The sequence below is a fragment of the Tripterygium wilfordii genome, chromosome 11 (assembly GCF_013401445.1).
Source record: "Tripterygium wilfordii isolate XIE 37 chromosome 11, ASM1340144v1, whole genome shotgun sequence".
Classification (NCBI taxonomy): Eukaryota; Viridiplantae; Streptophyta; class Magnoliopsida; order Celastrales; family Celastraceae; genus Tripterygium; species Tripterygium wilfordii.
In genome coordinates this window covers 4,108,665-4,127,827 of record NC_052242.1, presented here as the reverse complement: position 1 = coordinate 4,127,827, position 19,163 = coordinate 4,108,665, and the positions used below count along the sequence as shown (strand labels likewise).

At 37.5% G+C, this 19,163-nt stretch overlaps 2 protein-coding genes and 1 non-coding gene across 4 annotated transcripts; all 3 read left to right on the top strand.

The window, feature by feature from the left end:
- The first annotated feature begins 4,682 nt into the window (after positions 1-4,682).
- LOC120009414 (probable glycerol-3-phosphate dehydrogenase [NAD(+)] 1, cytosolic) lies at positions 4,683-9,592 on the top strand. 2 transcript variants are annotated; one of them, XM_038860009.1, is made up of 6 exons: positions 4,683-5,357; positions 5,846-6,518; positions 6,599-6,820; positions 7,961-8,208; positions 8,867-9,006; positions 9,099-9,592. In XM_038860009.1, exons 1-6 carry the CDS (start codon positions 5,256-5,258, stop codon positions 9,223-9,225), a joined length of 1,512 nt encoding a protein of 503 aa, XP_038715937.1. In that variant the 5' UTR covers positions 4,683-5,255; the 3' UTR covers positions 9,226-9,592. The 2 variants fall into 2 exon arrangements, with proteins under 2 accessions (XP_038715937.1, XP_038715938.1); XM_038860010.1 differs by having other exon boundaries at positions 4,687-5,357; positions 5,823-6,518.
- A 2,603-nt stretch (positions 9,593-12,195) lies between these two features.
- On the top strand, positions 12,196-19,153 carry LOC120008984 (pentatricopeptide repeat-containing protein At5g42450, mitochondrial-like). Its single transcript, XM_038859402.1, has 2 exons — positions 12,196-14,763; positions 17,405-19,153. Exon 1 carries the CDS (start codon positions 12,468-12,470, stop codon positions 14,652-14,654), a length of 2,187 nt encoding a protein of 728 aa, XP_038715330.1. The 5' UTR covers positions 12,196-12,467; the 3' UTR covers positions 14,655-14,763; positions 17,405-19,153.
- On the top strand, positions 17,828-17,928 carry LOC120009977. Its single transcript, XR_005470774.1, has one exon. It is a non-coding gene; the product is annotated as a U6 spliceosomal RNA (small nuclear RNA).
- Positions 19,154-19,163: the final 10 nt, after the last annotated feature.

Sequence of the window (19,163 nt, the reverse complement as noted above, 5' to 3'; positions counted from 1 at the left end):
TTGGATTGCAGCATACACAACATGAGAGGCTTTTCTCATGCTATATTGTTCTAATGTGTAAGTAAATTCAACCCATTTGGTATTGGAACATGTAAGTGGTGACAGGAAAGCATGGTAGAATTCAATGAGTTGTTGAAGGTCAAAGTGATTATAGGCATAAATCTACCAGTCATACATAACATTTCAAAAATATAAATTCAAAAATCTTATTCTAAAAATATTAAGAATTTTATTCCAAAAATATAATTTTAAAAATACTACTTATGCTACATTGTATTTCTCGATATTAAATGTCACTTTGTAAAGATTGTTGTACTAATCATACAATATTGTCTCATAAACATGTCTTTGGTGACCTATAACACTTTGTAGATACTAGCGACGCAAATAAAAATTGATAAACTCTTAGCATACTTATTCCTTATGCATCAAATTTCTTACACCTTATTAGAAAATTTTTTTCTTAACAAATTAAAAAACAGGTATTATACATATTTTATCTCCATCTCACAATCATCTTTATTTTCTACAATTAAAGCTCTATTGCTCTTCATGTTAACAAAATATCGAAAAAATTTCACACATATTTATTTTCCAATCAAAATATGTACCGCGCGAAGCGCGGGCATGTAACTAGTTTAGACATTAAAGCTGAGAATGAAAATTCTACCTTCATTTACGGAGGATTGAAGTGGACCTTTTTTTTTTCCAAACACCAAACGTACGCAAACAACCTAACAGTCAAAAATGTCGGTGAGATTAAGAAAGAAAGCGAAGGAAAAAGAAGTATTAATTAGAAGCAAACAGTCAAATTGTCAAAAAATGCGCGTCCAAAACCACGTGCAGCTTCTTGGGAAGCGGAGACACACAGGCCACACGCTCCATTCTATGTTCAGACAACATTTTTGTTAATAACGGATAAGGGTTGGTTTTTTCCGTTAATGTTGGTGCCGGTGCACGCAGGAAAAATTAAATGTTTGATCATTCTATACTTCAATTTTGATACGTGTCAGTTTTGTGCTTTATACGTGTCATGGACTTTCATCATAAAATTAGTTGATGAGATTTGGAAAATCTGCAGTGGGCCAGTGACTAATCGAATTCTGCCAGGTCTCTTTTCTTGTCTAGGACACGTCTTTAGGAATATCATTAGTCATTGTGCTGTGAATGATCCAGCTCCAGGCCACCATTATGGGCCCTTATTGAAATGAATTAACAAACCCAAAGGCTTCAGACTCCAGAGTTCATTTCTTGTTCCTTTTTGTGTCCCGATTGGGAGACTGGTTTCTTGTTCAATGTTACTGGGGTTTGAGACAGATTTTTGAGAGTGGGCTCTGAGAGAATTGAATGACTGATAAGATATGGACCTTACATCCTCATCTTGTAGTGCAATCTTCTCACCTTTGAAGAACTCTATGGAAGAAGTAGGCCCTAGCATCGTCTTCTACTCCAGTTCATCAAGTGGTGGCTACTGGCTAAGGCTTTTTCTCTTGGGCTTACTTCCTCTGGTGGTCCTCCATTAGTTGGGCTTGTTCATTTATTTATTCTTAATGGGCTTTGTCTTGTTTCATTTTAATTAAGGTGCCAATCTTTTCTCTGGCCCATTGTCTTTTATCATTTCTATTTCAAATAAATGTTTGTCAACCTTATAGCCGTTGACAGTTCAAAACTTGTAAATATTTATACAGCTTCTAGCCGTTGCCTGGAGCTAACTTTGATCAATACAAATGAGAGCAAGTCCTTCTTCTTCTTCAATCTTTCACATCATGTTGATTTAAGCACGAGTCAAGAGAGTCATTACCATTTTGATGATGTGTCATTATCTACATAGCATGGAAGGACCAGGAAAAAAGGTAAATAATTTTCATGCACAAGACTCCCACAATGAGTGAGATCAGGAATGTGTAAAATATACGCAAACCTGATTTCACAAAGGCAAGAGCCTCTAAGTGAGAATTCACCGAGGATATTGTCATGGAAGCGCGTCGACGGATGTTGTTGTGGAAGGAGAGAGCGAAGAGGGGTTTGACATGAAGCAACTCCCACACGAACAACACGGAATAAATGCCTCGGAAGCTGTAATTTGCTTAATGCACTGAAGGGTCTCTTCTGCGGTGCATGAATGAGGGTTGTCAATAGTAGCATTCTCTATTGCTTTTTCGTACAGTGAAGTGAAATGGGTGATAGATGTCATTATGGATTGATTAGAACAAAGGAAGTACATGTTCTAGTTAGTTTAGTTTCTTATATTATTATTATTATTTATTTTCAATTAGTATTTGTTTAGTATTTATATTCTTATTGGTATTTGCTTTTAATTAGACTAGCTTAGGAGTTGAGTTTTCGTTAAGGTATAAAGTAGTTTCCCACATAGTTTTGGTATTCTAGTTTGAGTAGGCTTTGGGTTGTTTGATTTGACTATATAAGCCGGTAGAATTGTATTTATTTGGATTAATCAAAGAGATTAAACAAAAATTGAGACTTGTTCTCAAAACCGAGAGTTTTCTCTCAACCCAACCTTGTTCTTAATTCTGTTAAGATCAAGGTTTTCATCATTGGTGCTTTCATTGAGAGAAGTCATCATGGGTTCTAACAAGGATCATATCAAAGTCAACCTTCGAGTGTTTCGCATGGAGATTCAATAGCAGTTTGCCCTAATCCGACAACGGCTATATAAGATTGACGACTTACTTGTCAAGAGCAAATATGATCTAAATAAATTATCAATGTCTATTTTCGATGAAGAAAAAGAGGAAGACTTGAACGTGAATTCTATTGATATAGGAATATATGAATTATCGGCCAATATTCGATGATTATCCGGACGAAGAAGATTTGTTCCTACAAGAAGAGATCAAGGAAGAAATATTGGAGAAAAAATCAAACATTATTCAATTAGCAAATCCCGACAATATTATGGTGTTTATTGAATGTGTTGATTTTTCATTCCCAACTAGTTTGGCAAGGTCAAGAATCTTTCGGTTTTTTTGATAATTGAAGTTGAGAGTTTAAGGAAGTATTGGTAGGAGACATGTCTCTTCGTATCAATGATGTTATTCTCGACAGGGTTTTTACCACTATTATTTTCTAAAATTCGAAGTCGAGTTTTTTTCAATAAGGGGAGGTTGATGCAGTGGTTAGAAAGCTGTTCAAGATGCAGTTTCATCCTTGTGGACATGGATAGTCTTGTCTTGAAGAAGGATGGAATGATGAGCACCAAGGAAAGACAAGTTCTAGTTAGTTTAGTTTCTTATATTATTAGCTTTTACTCCCAATTAATATTTGTTTAGTATTTATTTTCTTATTGGTATTTGCTTTTAATTAGACTAACTTAGAAGTTGGTTCCGCGCATTAAGGTATAAAGTAATTTTTTATATAGTTTTGGTATTCTAGTTTGAGTAGGTTTTGGGTTGTTTGCTTTGACTATATAAGCTGATAGAATTGTACTTATTTGGATCAATCAAAGAAATTAAACAAAAATCGAGACTTGTTCTCAAAAGTGAGAGTTTTCTCTCAACTCAACCTTGTTCATAATTATGTTAAGATCAAGGTTTTCATCATGGATGCACAACAAGTGTAACATTTGGACGAAAAAGAAGATAAAAAAAATGGCAAAATGCCAAAACATCTCATCTAATGGACCAAAATCACCTCACGTCCTTGCAAAAGACAAAGTGTCCGTTTGGACGTGCTGTGAGGTCTAAAACTGTAGTGCTGTGAGGTTAGTTTAAACGCGAAGTTGTTTGACGCATCACTTTTAAAACTGTGGTACGGTGCTGTGAGGTGCGTTTGGCGTATCTAAATTACGGTTATATTAGATGACTAATAATATTAATATAAAATCACTTAATGTTTACATTGTACATTAATATAAAATAAAATAATTGACCTAATTTGATTACGTGAGACGATTCAACATAAATTGTGTCCGTTTGGGAGTGCTGTGAGGTGAGATGAGGTGTTGCAAGGTAAAAAGCTGTAGTACTGTGAGGTGAGGTGTACCTAAACGCACTGCAAACATACTGTTAAACCTCCCAAAAGCTTTTAAACCACGCCACTTGTGCACGTACAAAACATAGAGAAAATAACACACCACAACAGAAAATGACAAAAAACTACACCACAACAACGAAAAAGCACTCACAAACGCAGTAGTAGAGAATTGTAATGGGTTTGTTTGTGAGTGCTGTCAACTGTTGTGAGGTGTGGTGAGGTGCTGTGAGGTAAAAAACTGTGGTGCTGTGAGGTGAGTTGGAACGCAAAAAAGCTGTTTGGCGTATCATTTTTAAAACTGTGGTGCGGTGCTGTGAGGTGCGTTTGGCGTATCTAAATTATGATTATATTAGATGATTAATAATATTAATATAAAATCACTTAACGTTTACATTGTACATTAATCTAAAATAAAATAATTGACCTAATTTGATTACGTAGGACAATTCAACATATATTGTAAACGTTTAAGAGTGTTGTAAGGTGTGATGAGATGCTGTGAGGTAAAAAACTGTGGTGCTGTGAGGTGAGTTGGAACGCAAAAACTGTTTGGTGTGTGACAAAAAACCATGGTGCTGTGAGATGTGTTGCAACTGTGTCAAACTCATACAATGCCTACTCGTCATAAAATCACGCCTACACTTATAATTTTAGAGAAAGTAATAGATAGATAGATAAATTACTGGTAGTCTGGTAATGCGGGCTGGTCCATTGGACCTTCTCAACCCATGTTTTGGCCCATGGGCCGCAATCTTAACAGAAAGATGGGCTTTTCTTGCCTACCAACGATTCAACCTTTTGAGGCCCACTAGATCCGTAATTCTAAAACGCCTCTTTTTTTTTTAAAATCAGATTCCGAAACGACTCTTGTTTTGCTGTCAAGCAGAAAACCATGTTGGCACGTGGGGAAACCATCCTCGCATGAATGAAATCGATGGTGGCGATGAAACCATCATGTCGAGGGAGCATCGTGACGTCAGCAAGGGCTCTCGCTTCTGGAATACTCCGTCCCGTCACGCAATAGATCTGCTACGTTGGCAAATATTTGCTCCTTCTCTTCCAGAGTGTCCAAAACGCACAGTTTCATTTCCCTTCTCCATCTTCCACGCTCCTTCTGCTTGCAAAAGGCAAAAGCGGCACAAAATTCCGAAGGACCCATTTTGTGTCTCAGTCCATGTGAACTCGCAATTCAATTTTGCTTCTGTTTCTTGAGAAACCCATTACGCTCTTTTTTGATTTCTGGAAGTTGCTGGTGCGTGTCAATGTTTGGTTTACAGTTGCACAACCAGAGACTCGCTGTAACCGCGTTAAACGAGAAGCCGACACAGTGGGACTGGGGTTTCACTTCTATTGCAGTTCCTAAGGTTTGACCACGCTGTTCTTTGTTGACCGGGTTTGCTTCATTTGTGGGCTGAGTTTCCTAAGATTTGTTTGTCTTGCATTTCTTGATTATAAAGAACGCCTTTTGAATTTTCCTTCTTTGTTTTGTTCTTAAGCAAGAATCACAAAAAAAAAAAAAAACCCCAGAACAATACCAGGAAGGGAAAAAAAAATATACTGAGACAAGGCAGCAGCCAATTTCCTTTTGGTTCTCGAGTAGCTGAGAAATTTGGCTCAGTAGTGGCTGAGAAGAATCGTTTTTGTTTCTGAATAAACCCACCTGTAAAATCAAACTGTTTTTTAAGCTTGGGAGGTAGTTTGTTGATTTCAATTCTTTGTGAGATTTTGGGGAAACTTCTATACATCGCTTCAAAGGGTACAATTTTGAAGCCTAATTGAAGGCCTTTCAGGCTACTTAGCGTGTTACCATTTATTGTTGTATTCTGTAGTGTCTTGATTGTTGTATTTTTAGCTGAGTGTCGGTGTGAAGATGGTTGGAACCACCGAATCAGTAAGCCATAACGTGTATTCCAATAGCCCGATTCCAAATGGTTCTCTTGAAAAAAAACTTGATGAGCTTCGACACCTCATGGACAAAGCTGAAGGTGATCCCCTGAGGATTGTAGGCGTTGGAGCAGGAGCTTGGGGTGGTGTTTTTACTGCTATGTTACAGGACGGTTATGGTCATTTAAGAGATAAAGTTCTAATAAGGATATGGAGAAGACCTGGAAGGGCAGTTGATAGAGCAACCGCGGAGCATTTGTTTGAGGTGATCAATTCGAGGGAAGATGTATTAAGGAGACTTATCCGGCGTTGTGCGTATCTAAAGTATGTTGAGGCAAGATTAGGTGATCGGACATTATATGCAGATGAGATTTTGAAAGATGGGTTTTGCTTGAACATGATTGATACACCTCTTTGTCCTTTGAAAGTTGTCACCAACTTGCAAGAGGCTGTATGGGACGCTGATATAGTGATCAATGGCTTGCCATCAACAGAGACACGTGAGGTGTTTGAAGAGATTAGTAGGTATTGGAAAGAGAGGGTTACGGTGCCAGTCATAATTTCTTTGGCGAAGGGTGTAGAAGCTGAGATGGAGCCTGAACCACGCATAATAACTCCAACTCAAATGATCAATCGAGCAAGTAAGACTCCTCCCCTATTGTTTACTGTGTTTCTATTTCTGATTGAATTATACTGCCGCTGATAATATTGTCCTCTGTAGCTGGAGTTCCAATGGAAAACATACTCTATCTTGGAGGACCTAATATCGCCTCTGAGATTTATAACAAGGAATATGCTAATGCTCGCATTTGCGGGTCTGAGAAGTGGAGGAAACCACTGGCAAAGTTTTTGAGGCAGGCTCATTTTATAGTTTGGGATAATGGTGATCTTGTCACACATGAAGTTATGGGTGGCTTAAAGAATGTTTATGCCATTGGAGCAGGTAAGATTCAATTTTCAACAGCACATTTAAAGTGGGATGTTGATGAGTGATTATATGACTTTGTTTAGTCTTGAGACTTGAATTACCATCCTTGTTCCTTTATAGTATAGATTACTGTGCTTGTTTATTAAAAGCTTTTACTATTTATACTTTGGCATGGTAAGACAGTGGAAAGATAGGTTGCACTTAAGGTATATTGCCCATGTTTTGCCTGAGTTTTCTTTTTTTTGGGGGCGTCTGGCTTGTTTTGATCTGCTTTAAAGACTGTTTGCATCTACGCTTTTGCAGATATTGACTTCTGATTATTGTTTGTTGTGCATCCATTGAGAAACATGAAAGGAGGAATAGCAGTAGCCATTTCCACCAGGCATTGGATAGCTATTAGTGCTTAAATGCCTTTGTCGTACCATGTTGGAGAGTTTTATTGTTTCAAAAATACGATTAGTTCTGTTTGCTTGTCTGGATGTGAAGTTTTTTATTCGGACTATCAATTTTTTTTGTGAAAAGTGGACAATCATATTTTACTCTGAAAACAATAAACTTGCACAAAGCTATAGGAGAAAGAAATAGGAAAACTAGCTAACTTGCTTGTCATGGTCAATTATGCGATATTACCACGAGTACCTTAAAGATCTGATCTGGAAAAAGGACAGTTCATATCATGTCGTTGTGAATATTGCACGATTCTACATGCAATAGCATTTCTAATGTTGTTCTTCTATGCCACCAGTGGGTTTTCTTAGAGTCCATACAACGGGAGTTAGAGAGCCCTTTATCTAGCTGCAACTTCTTTTCCAATCAAATTCGATGATACAATACTGGAAACTGTTTTATTCCTTCATCTATTAATTTATGTTTAGTTTTTTTGGACTCTCAAACAATATCTTCAAACAAACAAGCCTGTTCAAATCATTATTCTAATGTCAATTATTTGGAAGGTTGCTATGTGCTTAGTGTTTTTCGATACACAGTCTCCTGATTTTGTGTCATATGCTGGTCACACTGTTGTTTTGCTGAATATTGGGAGAAAGTTTTTGTTTAATTCTTTTGAATCAAAATATGATCATGTAATTAAATAACATTTCAAAGAATGGGTGATATTATTCTGTTAATATTCCAACTTAAATTTTGACTCTTCAGGAATGGTAGCGGCCCTAACTAATGAAAGTGCCACCAGTAAATCAGTTTACTTCGCACACTGCACGTCAGAGATGATATTCATCACACATCTGTTGTCAGAAGAGCCAGAGAGACTTGCAGGGCCTTTGTTGGCTGACACCTATGTGACCCTGTTGAAAGGCCGTAATTCATGGTATGGGCAAAAATTGGCAAAAGGGGAATTGAGCATTGAAATGGGTGATAGCATCAAGGGCAAGGGGATGATTCAGGTATAGATCTTGATTACTCATGGAATCATCTGGCCCTTCTAAAACAATTGCGCATGAACTTTGCTGAATGTTGACTTAAACAATCATAGGAGAAACCATTGTTTATTTTAAAACAGTCAAATCAGAGGATGCATGCTTTGAATGATATTAGTTTAGCTTTGCCTTAAATCTATATGAGTTTTGACATGCCTGTTGAACAAAAATCATATGGACAGAGAGCTTTGCTGAATATTGTTTTTTCAATTGATTTATTAATGCTATTTTGTGCGAGCATGATGTGTGAAGATGAGGAAACTGTGTGACAATTATAAAGGATTATGATATTTACTCTTGCAACTTATTGTTTAAATTGTATAAATGAAGTTTCTAGGCCCGCTGCTTCTGTTTTCCAGTTTGTCGTTCCTTTTCCTTTCTTTGTTTGGTGAAACCTTTGATCATGTGATCGACTCGAATTCATTTAACTGTCCATTTAGAGATGAGGTACGGATCAGTGATCCAAGCATTATTGATTTCTGTGTGTCAATACTCAATACTCTTCTAACTATGTGCCACATTCATCTGTAATATGGATTCTTATTCTTCCAATTTTTTTCTTGCCCCATTTTCCTTCTATATATCTACCAAGAACGTTAAGTTAAACCCACATTTTGCACTACAGGGAGTTTCTGCTGTAAAAGCATTTTATGAACTACTCAGTCAGTCCTGCTTAAGTGTCTTACATCCTGAAGAAAAGAAGTCCGTAGCTCCTGTTGAGCTTTGCCCCATACTGAAGATGCTATATAAAATACTCATAAAAAGGTATAGTCGGTAAATTTTGTGTGACGTTGCATGTGGTTACTCCATCTCTCTCTACCTGTAACTCATGCTTTCCGTTTCGTTTTAATTCTCAGGGAGTTTTCAGCTGAGGCCATTCTACAAGCATTGCGAGATGAAACGATGAATGACCCACGTGATCGAATTGTGATTGCACAATCCCATGTTTTCTACAGACCATCCCTTCTCGGTCACGATTCTTGATTGCACATTTTTTTACTTATATATGTAAACCGCAGTTTCCAGTAAGTGTAAGCGTAACAGTCTCTAGTGTACCATCCTGAGATTGGACTTTGGAAGATGAAGGGCTTGAATTGTTTGTAAAGTAGTGTATTACAAAAAAAAAAATTCCGTTATTGAAGACAAGGGATGGAATAAGTTTCTGGGATTGAGAGTTTTACTAAGTGCTCTCTTGTATTTCTCATTTTGATTTTCTTTCTCTCCGTTGATGATGGTTGTAAATAATGTATTTTTGCTATATTGCAAAAGGAACGGAGATACAGCAAACAATTTAAGGATGGTACTTAAGATATCCCATGTTTCCTTTATATTTTTATTGAGAAGTCATGGACACCCCCGTGTAGGCCATTTCGATGTGCATCTCCTTCGATTCAAATTGAAAGAATTATATCCATGTAATTTGTTTTTGATGCATCGCATGTCTCTCCGTTCATTGATCGTCATTTGATTAACGGTTTCTATACCATGTCGTTTTGATCGTAGTGAAGAGTTGATGCGACGTTGTTTTGGGTTTAAACGAAAACTAAAGACAAAGGTAAAATGCGTCGTTTTAACTGAAAACAAAACTAAAAAAAGATACATTAACAAAACAACACCCAACTAACACATTATACACAAAAAAGACTTATCGATATCCAAAATAAGATATACATTGTTAGTATGGTTTGAAAAAAAGGTGTCAACTTGCAAGTCAACATTATCCAATATAATACATAGTATGGTCCCAAAAAGACCATGCATTATGTAAAGCAACAAATATCATATTGTCTAGCAATAAAAATACCAAAAAAAAGGCTAGCTCGCATAGTTTGACTAGATATTTTGAAGACATGTCTTCATACTCCTTTTTGATGAGTCATGGTGCTACTGCTACCCTTGGTGACAGTGAAGATCTTGTTGAAAATCTTGGTGGCTGAAAACATGATTTTGGAGTCGTTGAACATCTTGGTGGTTGAAAACGTGATGGAGGTATTGATGGTTTGATGATTAAAAAGTCTGATGGTATTAGTCCACATGATACTTGTGAAGATGATTGTGAAGTTTGTGTTGGTTCTCTAATACTAACTAGTGGCCCTGTTCCCACACTGTTATCACCTACAATAGATTTAGTTGAAGTACCCCTTGCTGATCTTCTCCACACCCATTCATCCTTTTCCTTTTGTTGATTTTTGTCACTTGCAACCACATTGTTCTCATCCATAAACAAGTCACCAGCATTATCATCACTATCATCCTCAAATTCAATTGTGTCATCATCTTCTTCCTCTACATTCTCATCAATAACGGTAGGGTCATTAGCCATCTACATTTTTTTTGTACAATAATCAATGAAATTACTAGACAATAGACATGCAAAGTATACCAAACTAGTATGAAACAAACAACAAATTCACTACAAACCTATCTCGGGAAGAACAAACCAAAGAATGCTGAAAATAATTAGGTCACGAATACAAACATACCTAATATTTGGGTCGCGAACAAAGATACCTTGGAAATGGGAGAAATTTATTTAGCTTAGTCAAGAATTTTGAGGGAGAATAAGAATATGGTATAGGTCACTTTTCCTAATTGGGGGAGGGAGAGGAGTTACATACTAATTGCCATAAGAGCAAAAGGACACCATTTCAACATTTCACTTATTTTAAGTTGAGATTAAAACGACATAGTTAGTGAAATAATGGTCAATGGATTGAGGGACCTGCGTACAACTAAAACATAATATAGAGGATACAATTCTTTCAATTTGAATAAAAGCGGGTGTATATCGAAATGGCCTTAACTGCAGGGGTGTCAATGAATTTTGTCATTTTTATTAAGTTTGGTAAGTGGTAATTAAGATACAAATATGAATTCATAGTTTGGTACTTAAGATATACCTTCATTAACTACTGAAGCTGCAAATTCGCGAGCTACTTGTGGTATTAAATTCCTTTCTCTCTTTATTCATCATCATAAATTGCATTACCCTTTGTAGGTGCAGATTCTACAATCGTTGAAGAGCCAACTTAGATTACGTGGAGGCTCGTCTGTACCTTTGAATCCTGTAAACATCACAATAAAAGCAACCGTGAAAGCTCTCAGACCAGACTGGGGGGGTGCCGGTAATAGAGGCTCTGACGATCAAGTCAGTGGTGATTGTAGATGGAAGATTGGCGATGGCTGGAGTGTTTATGGCTGAATATTTAGTGAAGGGTCGGAGAGTTTCGAATCTTGGTTCTCAATGTTCGAATCCTTTTCCCCAAGATAGGAGAAGAGTATTTGTATCAGAGTGAGGACTGGCCTCGGACGTCGTGTCACCAACCCGTGTCCATTTTGATGGGACTCCAAGGTATAAACGTGTAATAGTCAAAATGTAGCAGATGTGTCAGGGTTGGTAGACGAAAAGTAAGGTGAAAATGTTAGGATATGGGGTTTGACAAGTGTTGGTCACAGAATGGAGAGTAGCAGTAGGCAACCATAAATGAACTGATATCATATCATACCTGGAGATACGTACCTGTCAGTTGGTGTGAACTGGAATTGATCATGCTCCCTAGAAGGGAATGATCATGGGCCGGATTGACTCCTGGGCGTCTCGAGGCGCTCGTTGTGGTGGCGCCATTGCTAGGTGAGAGGAAATTCCTATTAAGTAATGATGTCATGAATATAGTAAAGTAGATATAAGACGTGATGTTAGCCGCTTTTGTCGAATGTAGTGTCAGGGTCACTGTTTGTTGTCACGTGGCTGTGTCGTCAATGGACAGAGTCTCGAACGTTTCGTATGGACCTCAACATGGGCCAAAGTGTGCCAGTTGGGCCCGTGAAGTGGGTATTTTAGACTTAGGTTCGTTATCAGGTGACCCAACAGGCCGTATGATTTTCGGTAACTACACCCTTGAGATGTTTCATTATTTCTTCAAATTCGTGCTTAATAAGAAGTCAAGTCAGTAATCACCTGATTTTTATAGTGCCTACCTGGTTAGTGAATTACTCACAAATACAGGTAATATCACAAAGTATCCTCCGTTGATTCCATCCACAAAAATCTTGCTCTAACTAGCCTTCATTTTGACCCGATACCCAAGTGCCTAATTTATGTTATTCTTCCGACACGGCGACAGGCACCCCTTAGCATTTTCCTTTCATATATTACATCCTATTTTTCATTGCATGACTTGTTACCATCTTCAATTCCTCGGCGAGTTAAAAGTCTGTTTTGCAGTATGACAAGCAATTTAATAGTGGTGGCAAGCAACCCGATTAAGAGCTTCAATGTTTATGTTGAAAAGTGTCTTAACCTCTTGAAATCCTTCACAACCCAAAACTCCCTCACTCAAGGTAGAATCCTTCATGGCCATCTGCTAAAAAATGGTGTTTCAAAAGACAGATTTATCGCCATTAAACTCCTTATACTGTACCTGGATTGCAGGAGAAGTTGGGAAGCTAATGAGATAGTGAAGGAGTTTAAAGGGTTTGATATTGTTGCACATAATTGTTTGATTGCTGCCAATGTAAAGTACGGAAATCTCAAGGCGGCTTGTAAACTGTTTGATGAAATGCCTGAGAGGAACGAGGTATCATGGACTGCGATCATTTCGGGGTTTTTGAAAAATGGAAGAGTAGACGAATCAATCTGTTACTTTGAAAGAAACCCATATCAGAATGTGGTTTCCTGGACTGCGATGATTAGCGGACTAGTCCAAAATGGATACAGTTTTGAAGCTTGGAGGATATTTTTGAGATTACTAGAATCAAAGGTTAAGCCTAACAGAGTTACTTTTACCTCTGTGATTAAAGCTTGTGTAGAACTAAAAGATTTTTGGTTAGGGATGAATATTCTTGGGTTAATTGTTAAATCTGGATATGAGTCAGATGTATCAGTTTCCAATTCTTTAATTACATTATTCTTGAGGATGGGAGAAGCTGATTTGGCAAGAAAAGTTTTCACTCAGATGGAGAAGAGAGATGTTATTTCTTGGACTGCAATACTAGACGTGTACATGGAGATGGGTGACCTAAGAAAAGCTAGAAGAATCTTTGATGAGATGCCTGAGCGAAATGAAGTTTCTTGGAGTGCAATGATTGCAAGGTACAGTCAGAGTGGTTATCCTGAAGAAGCATTGAAACTCTTCCATCAAATGGTTCAAGATGGGCTCAAACCAAATATCTCTTGTTTGTCTAGTGTCCTCAGTGGATTGGCTAGCCTTGTAGCTTTGCAAGCGGGGAGGAGCCTGCATGCTCACATTGTAAAAACTGGGATTGAGGAAGATATCTTCATCTGTAGCGCTCTCATTGACTTGTACTGTAAATGTGGAGAAACGAAAGATGGACGCCAAGTGTTTGACTCAGTTGAGGGGAAAAATGTGGTATCTTGGAATTCAATGATCAGTGGGTATAGCTTGAATGGTCACATGGAAGAGGCTAAGGAGTTGTTTGATAATATGCCCAAGCAAAATTGTGTATCCTGGAGTGCTATAATTGCTGGCTATTTAGAATATAAACAATTTGATAAGGTATTCGAAGTATTTAACGAGATGCTTTTGGCAGGGGAAATTCCAAATAGCTCCACTTTCTCTAGCGTGCTTTGCGCTTGTGCTGGCATAACCTCTTTAGAAACAGGAAAAATCCTTCATGGGAAAATCATTAAATTTGGGGTTCAATATGAAGTTTTTTTAGGAACTGCACTAACTGATATGTATGCGAAATCTGGGGATATTGGCAGCTCTAGGGAGGTCTTCAATTCAATGCCAGAGAAAAATGAGATATCTTGGACTGTGATGATCCAAGGTCTTGCAGAAAGTGGTTTTGCAGAGGAATCTCTTCTTTTGTTCGAAGAAATGGAAAGAACTTCGTCTATTGCACCTAATGAGCTCATGCTTTTATCTGTTCTATTTGCTTGTTCACACTCTGGGTTAGTGGATAAAGGACTCAGGTACTTCAATTCCATGGAAACGGTCTATGGTATCATGCCGAAAGGAAGACATTACACCTGCATGGTGGATATGCTGTCTCGATCAGGGCGCCTATTTGAAGCTGAAGAATTTATTTGTTCCATGCCATTTGAACCTGAAAGTAATGCATGGGCAGCTTTGTTGAGTGGTTGTAAAACTTATAAAAATGAGGAGATAGCTGAGAGGACAGCGAAAAAGCTTTTGGAATTGGCCGAGAAAAACTCAGCAGGATATGTATTGTTGTCAAATATTTACGCTTCTGCTGGAAGATGGATTGATGTTACAAATATAAGGAAAAAAATGAAAGAAAAAGGATTGAAGAAGAGTGGAGGATGTAGTTGGGTTGAGGTCAGAAACCTTGTCCATTCTTTTTATTCGGATGATGGAACTCACTCTCATTCAGTTGAGATTTATGAAATTTTAGAGCTCTTAAGGTCTGAAATGGTGGTCCCTAGGTAATGTTTCCTATACCTTTTGGAGTCAGACACTCGGATGCACTCTTATTGCATTAAACTTCCGGGAGGAAAAATTTGAAGCTTAGGACAGGAATCAAGATACTGCATAAAAGGTACAACCTGAACTATGGAGACAAATTTTTGCAATATGGATATTATACTTTTTTTTTTTGATTCATACATGGTAACTATACGTAATTTCCCATGAAACAGATGCTGGGTTTATAGACTAATTTGTTGATAAGGTATAAAAAAAAGGCAGACTAGAAAAATAGGAGAGGACTTGGGTTTTTCGAGAAGATAGGTTAAAGTCATGGCCACTCTACCGTCTCGATATCATTCAAAACAACAGAAGTTACGAATATGCCCAATAAAAAAAGATATTTAATTACGGACCTGGCACACTGCTTAAATTTTGCACTCCCCTTAACACTACCCCCAAGTTGTTGCATAGATAGCTATTGTGCCCAACTTGTTACATTTTTCTGCTATAAGTATGCTGTCGTAAGGTAATGTACAAATGCATAATCTGCTTCTTCTTCATTAAGCAATTAGTATTAAAAAAATTTCTTGAAACATGGCTATTGTGGTTAGCATGTGCCGAAAAATACAGGCATTGAAGCCAGAAATGTTCTCCATAGCTGACGGCAAATTGTTGCTAAAATGAAGGTATAAGTCAATGTATAAGTATAATAGGAACATGAACCAGTTTTCTTAACAATACAACCTATGAAAGTTATTTTCCTCCTTCCATGAATGGTTGTAATTGTTAAATTTGGCTCATAAGTGACCCATACACTTAAAATGACCTATTAGATAGAGGAGAGGGTACCACATATATGCACATACAATTCACCCAAACTAGACTATGTGGGACATTTATATCTTAACACTCGCTCTCACTTGTGGGCTGGACAATCCAAAGTCCCAACAAGTGCAACAAACGAGCAAACCATGATCCAAGAAATGGGGTGGAGGAAAGGCCGTCCAAGACACATCGCTAGGGGTCCGTTCCAGTACCATGTTAAATTTGGCTCATAAATGACCATACACTCTCTAAAAGGACCTATTAGATAGAGGAGATGGTACCACATATATGCACATACAATTCACCCAAACCAAACGATATGAGACATTTATCATTATAACTTGCACGGCAATGATCCTGTCTTTAATGAAATTTTGCAAAGTAAAAGGAAGCCAATTCAGGAACATTGTGAGCTCCGGACATAGACTGCTATTTTTCTTCTCAGATATCAGCTGAAAAGATAAATGAAGATAACTGACTTTAGGGTAGCATTTTGTTTGAGCGATAGGTGGCCATGTGATCATAATGGTAGTCTATTGGCCTTTTTCATTAGTCAACCTTTTCCTTTTTTTTTCCCCGTTTATATCTGTATTCTGCGTTAAGTTGTTGGTGTTGGTTGGTTCTGTTGTTATTCTTGCAATATGGTCAGATTTATGGTGCTTAGGTTACTGATATGTGCTGGGGTAACCAATTTATAGTTCTTGCTTTGCTGCTCTATTTCGGGTTTGTTACAGATCAAAATTCTTCTTTTGCAAATCAATATTAGCAAAGTTTTTATTGGCTTAAGGTTCGATGGCTATTTGGACCATTTGGTGCAAAAATGTGAGTTTATCATTATTGCATTTTTTTTTTTGGAGAAACTGGAATCCGTCCAATGTTGGACGACATTGGACCCAAACTGACTGAGTAAGCTCCCTTTACCATTGTCACCTGCAAACCTCGAGTATTCTTTTAAACCCAAGATGAACCTGATGATATTTGAACCAAATTCCATTAGCCCTGTTCAGCTTATAAACCATTATTGCGTTAGACCATGAATTTTCTTGCCAAATCTCTCATCCTTATCATTGTGTGGCCTAAGAGTTTGTTCTCTTGTGATGTAACAAAAGCGAGCTAAGTTACAGTAAGTTTGATTTAATTTGTATTATCATGGTCAAAGCTGTCACTAGGGCAGTAGGCTCCCAGAATCATAATTTTATCAATGATGTTGAAGAAGAGAGAAATGTTTTAGATGCAGATGATGTCAGAGCTATGTGTTTCTATTGTCATTTTTGTTGTAAAATAAACAGTTATGTAAAATGTCACACTTTCATGCTTTTCAAATCAAGTCCAATATCGAACTTTTAGAGCCAAAGGTAAGCATGCAACTTAATGTGATTTAGTTAATTTTTTTGTGTAGTAATTTAGATTATATAGCATTGAATTAATGTGGGCCATAAGTAAACTTTTGGAGGAAATTATGTAATTGGCAATTTATTTCCTTTCCTTTTAGAATTCAGAGAGTAGAATAGTATCAGAAAATTTTGCCCTAGATACTCAAAAAGGAGCCATGAAGGATGCAATATACTCCAAACTATGATTGAATTAGGTCCAATCAATGAATCAGTCAATCCTTGACTACCGATGCTCCAATATTAGCTGTGCTTAAAGACGTAATTTGAGTCAACCAGGCTAAATGGTGGTTTGATTAAGATTGGTTTGGTTCTGAAATCAAAGTAACTTCAGCTTAGATATTTGATATGATAAGTTTTTAAGAATTGTCAGAGGCAAGGGGATGGGGTGGTGCTATCATGGGAAAATTTTTTGTAGCGACACATGGAAGGATGGAAGCTCTAGATTGATTATGCACATTGTAAAATAATGTTTTTTTGTTGCATAGAACTAAACCAAATCCCAGATTGGTACCTAGCTTACTGACAATTCCATCTATTAAACATCATTTGTAGGGAGAGCTACTGGAATGGATTTTGCGGTATCCTGATTTTGCAATCTCTAATGAGGATGATTTCAGATGGGGTATAGGGAAAAGAGCATCATGGTCTTGTCCAGGATGTTGTACACTTTTACTTGGTCCTATTTCCTCGACAAAGGACAATTGCTGTACCTTGCATACAGTTCAAGGCATAAGGATAGCGGTAAATTGCAGGACTGGAGACCATTTCAAACCAATTACTAGTAGCCTTCAAATCATCCAAGTAGGTATGATCACATACTTACAATTGTACAATAGTTTATGTGATACTTTATTCACAGACTGACTAGGGTTGCTGGTTGGTTTTCTCCTTAAGTTACTGAGCTTATGGAAGTATGTGTTTGTGAAGAAACTTGACTGAATAACGGGTTTGAGCTGCTGTACCTGTTGGTCTGTGTTGGTTTTTTGCAACTCCGGTTAATTCGGAATGAGAAGAAGATTAGCATGGCCCCTGAGCAGGAATGACACACAAATTGAGAAAAAAAGGGGTAGGATTTTGGATATTTTAGTACAAATTTAGATTGCATGATCTCGTTGATGGAGGATAGAAATGTTGCTAAATTGTGGCAAACTTTTTTTGCCCTTGGTTGCACTGTACCTTTCTGTCAAAATGCATGCCCATCCTAGCTAGCCACTGTCAACCTATAACGTCGGAATTTTTTAGATAAACTAAAGTTGTCTTAAGTTATCATCAAGAGTGCATTGTTGTATTTATATTTATAGGGAAGGGAATGAAGTTGCAGATATTTCAGGGTTTGGCCGGGTAGTAAATTTGCTTCATTGAACCAAGAGGCCAAAGGTTCATATCCTATCAACAAGCTGTGCCATGTGAGGATAAGACTACATACATCTTGTCCTTCCCCGACCTAGGATCCATTACTGAAGCCTTGTGTGCTAGAGTTGTTTGTTTTTCTTGAGGTTGCTCAGTGTATCATTTGAGTTTTGTGATTCTCTATTGGCAGTCCCCATTTTTGTCGTTGATGTCTTCAGATCGCTTGATTGGCCACTCATGGGATATTAGGATTCAAGCTAGGTGTACTTTGACTGCTGATATACTTCATCACATCTTGAAATTCCTTTTGAAAAGAAGAGTTAATCCTGTCATACTGTGTTATAATTCTGAACTTTGTTCACAGAGGCATGAAGTACCACCAAGTGTTCTTGCCGAAGAATGATTATTGATTCTATTGACAACGTCTTACTTTAACTAGCTCCCACTCGAATTGGTCGCTAAGCCAGATCCCCTGCCTGAATACTTGTTTTTGGTTCTTTTAACTGAGGCGGAGGTCTTTCCTTCTAAACTGGGTGGCTCATGTTGCAGGACGTTGTGATTGACAGGATAGAGAACTGCTTACGCCATGTACAAGGTTATGCAGATGAATGTGCAGTTTGTGCGGGAACAGGCAAATGAAGGCTCTATTTATTTATAAAGTGCAAATCAAATTTCGAAAAGGTTGCTGCATTGAAGACTGAAGAGTCTTCGCTGTGGATATTTCATTATCCATCAAAATCATAGGACAGAAAACCCAAAGCTACGTTGTCTAATAATTTTTGTTTATGGTTTAGAGTCATTTACTATTCATATGTATAAGGGAAACATGTGTAAAGTAGTAATGTGAAATATGTCTTGACTATACTATTTCAATTGACTTATGTGATGGTATGTCATTTGTCATATTTTGGTTTCGTTGGCTATATAAAGATTGTGAAATCAGACTTCCTTTCCTCACTTC

Coding starts and splice junctions, on each gene's coding strand:
- LOC120009414 (XM_038860009.1), top strand. CDS start 5,256: ATGTTTGGTTTACAGTTGCACAACCAGAGACTCGCTGTAACCGCGTTA. Junction 6,821..7,960: donor TGTTTATGCCATTGGAGCAG/GTAAGATTCAAT, acceptor TTGACTCTTCAG/GAATGGTAGCGGCCCTAACT. Junction 9,007..9,098: donor TATAAAATACTCATAAAAAG/GTATAGTCGGTA, acceptor TTTAATTCTCAG/GGAGTTTTCAGCTGAGGCCA.
- LOC120008984 (XM_038859402.1), top strand. CDS start 12,468: ATGACAAGCAATTTAATAGTGGTGGCAAGCAACCCGATTAAGAGCTTC.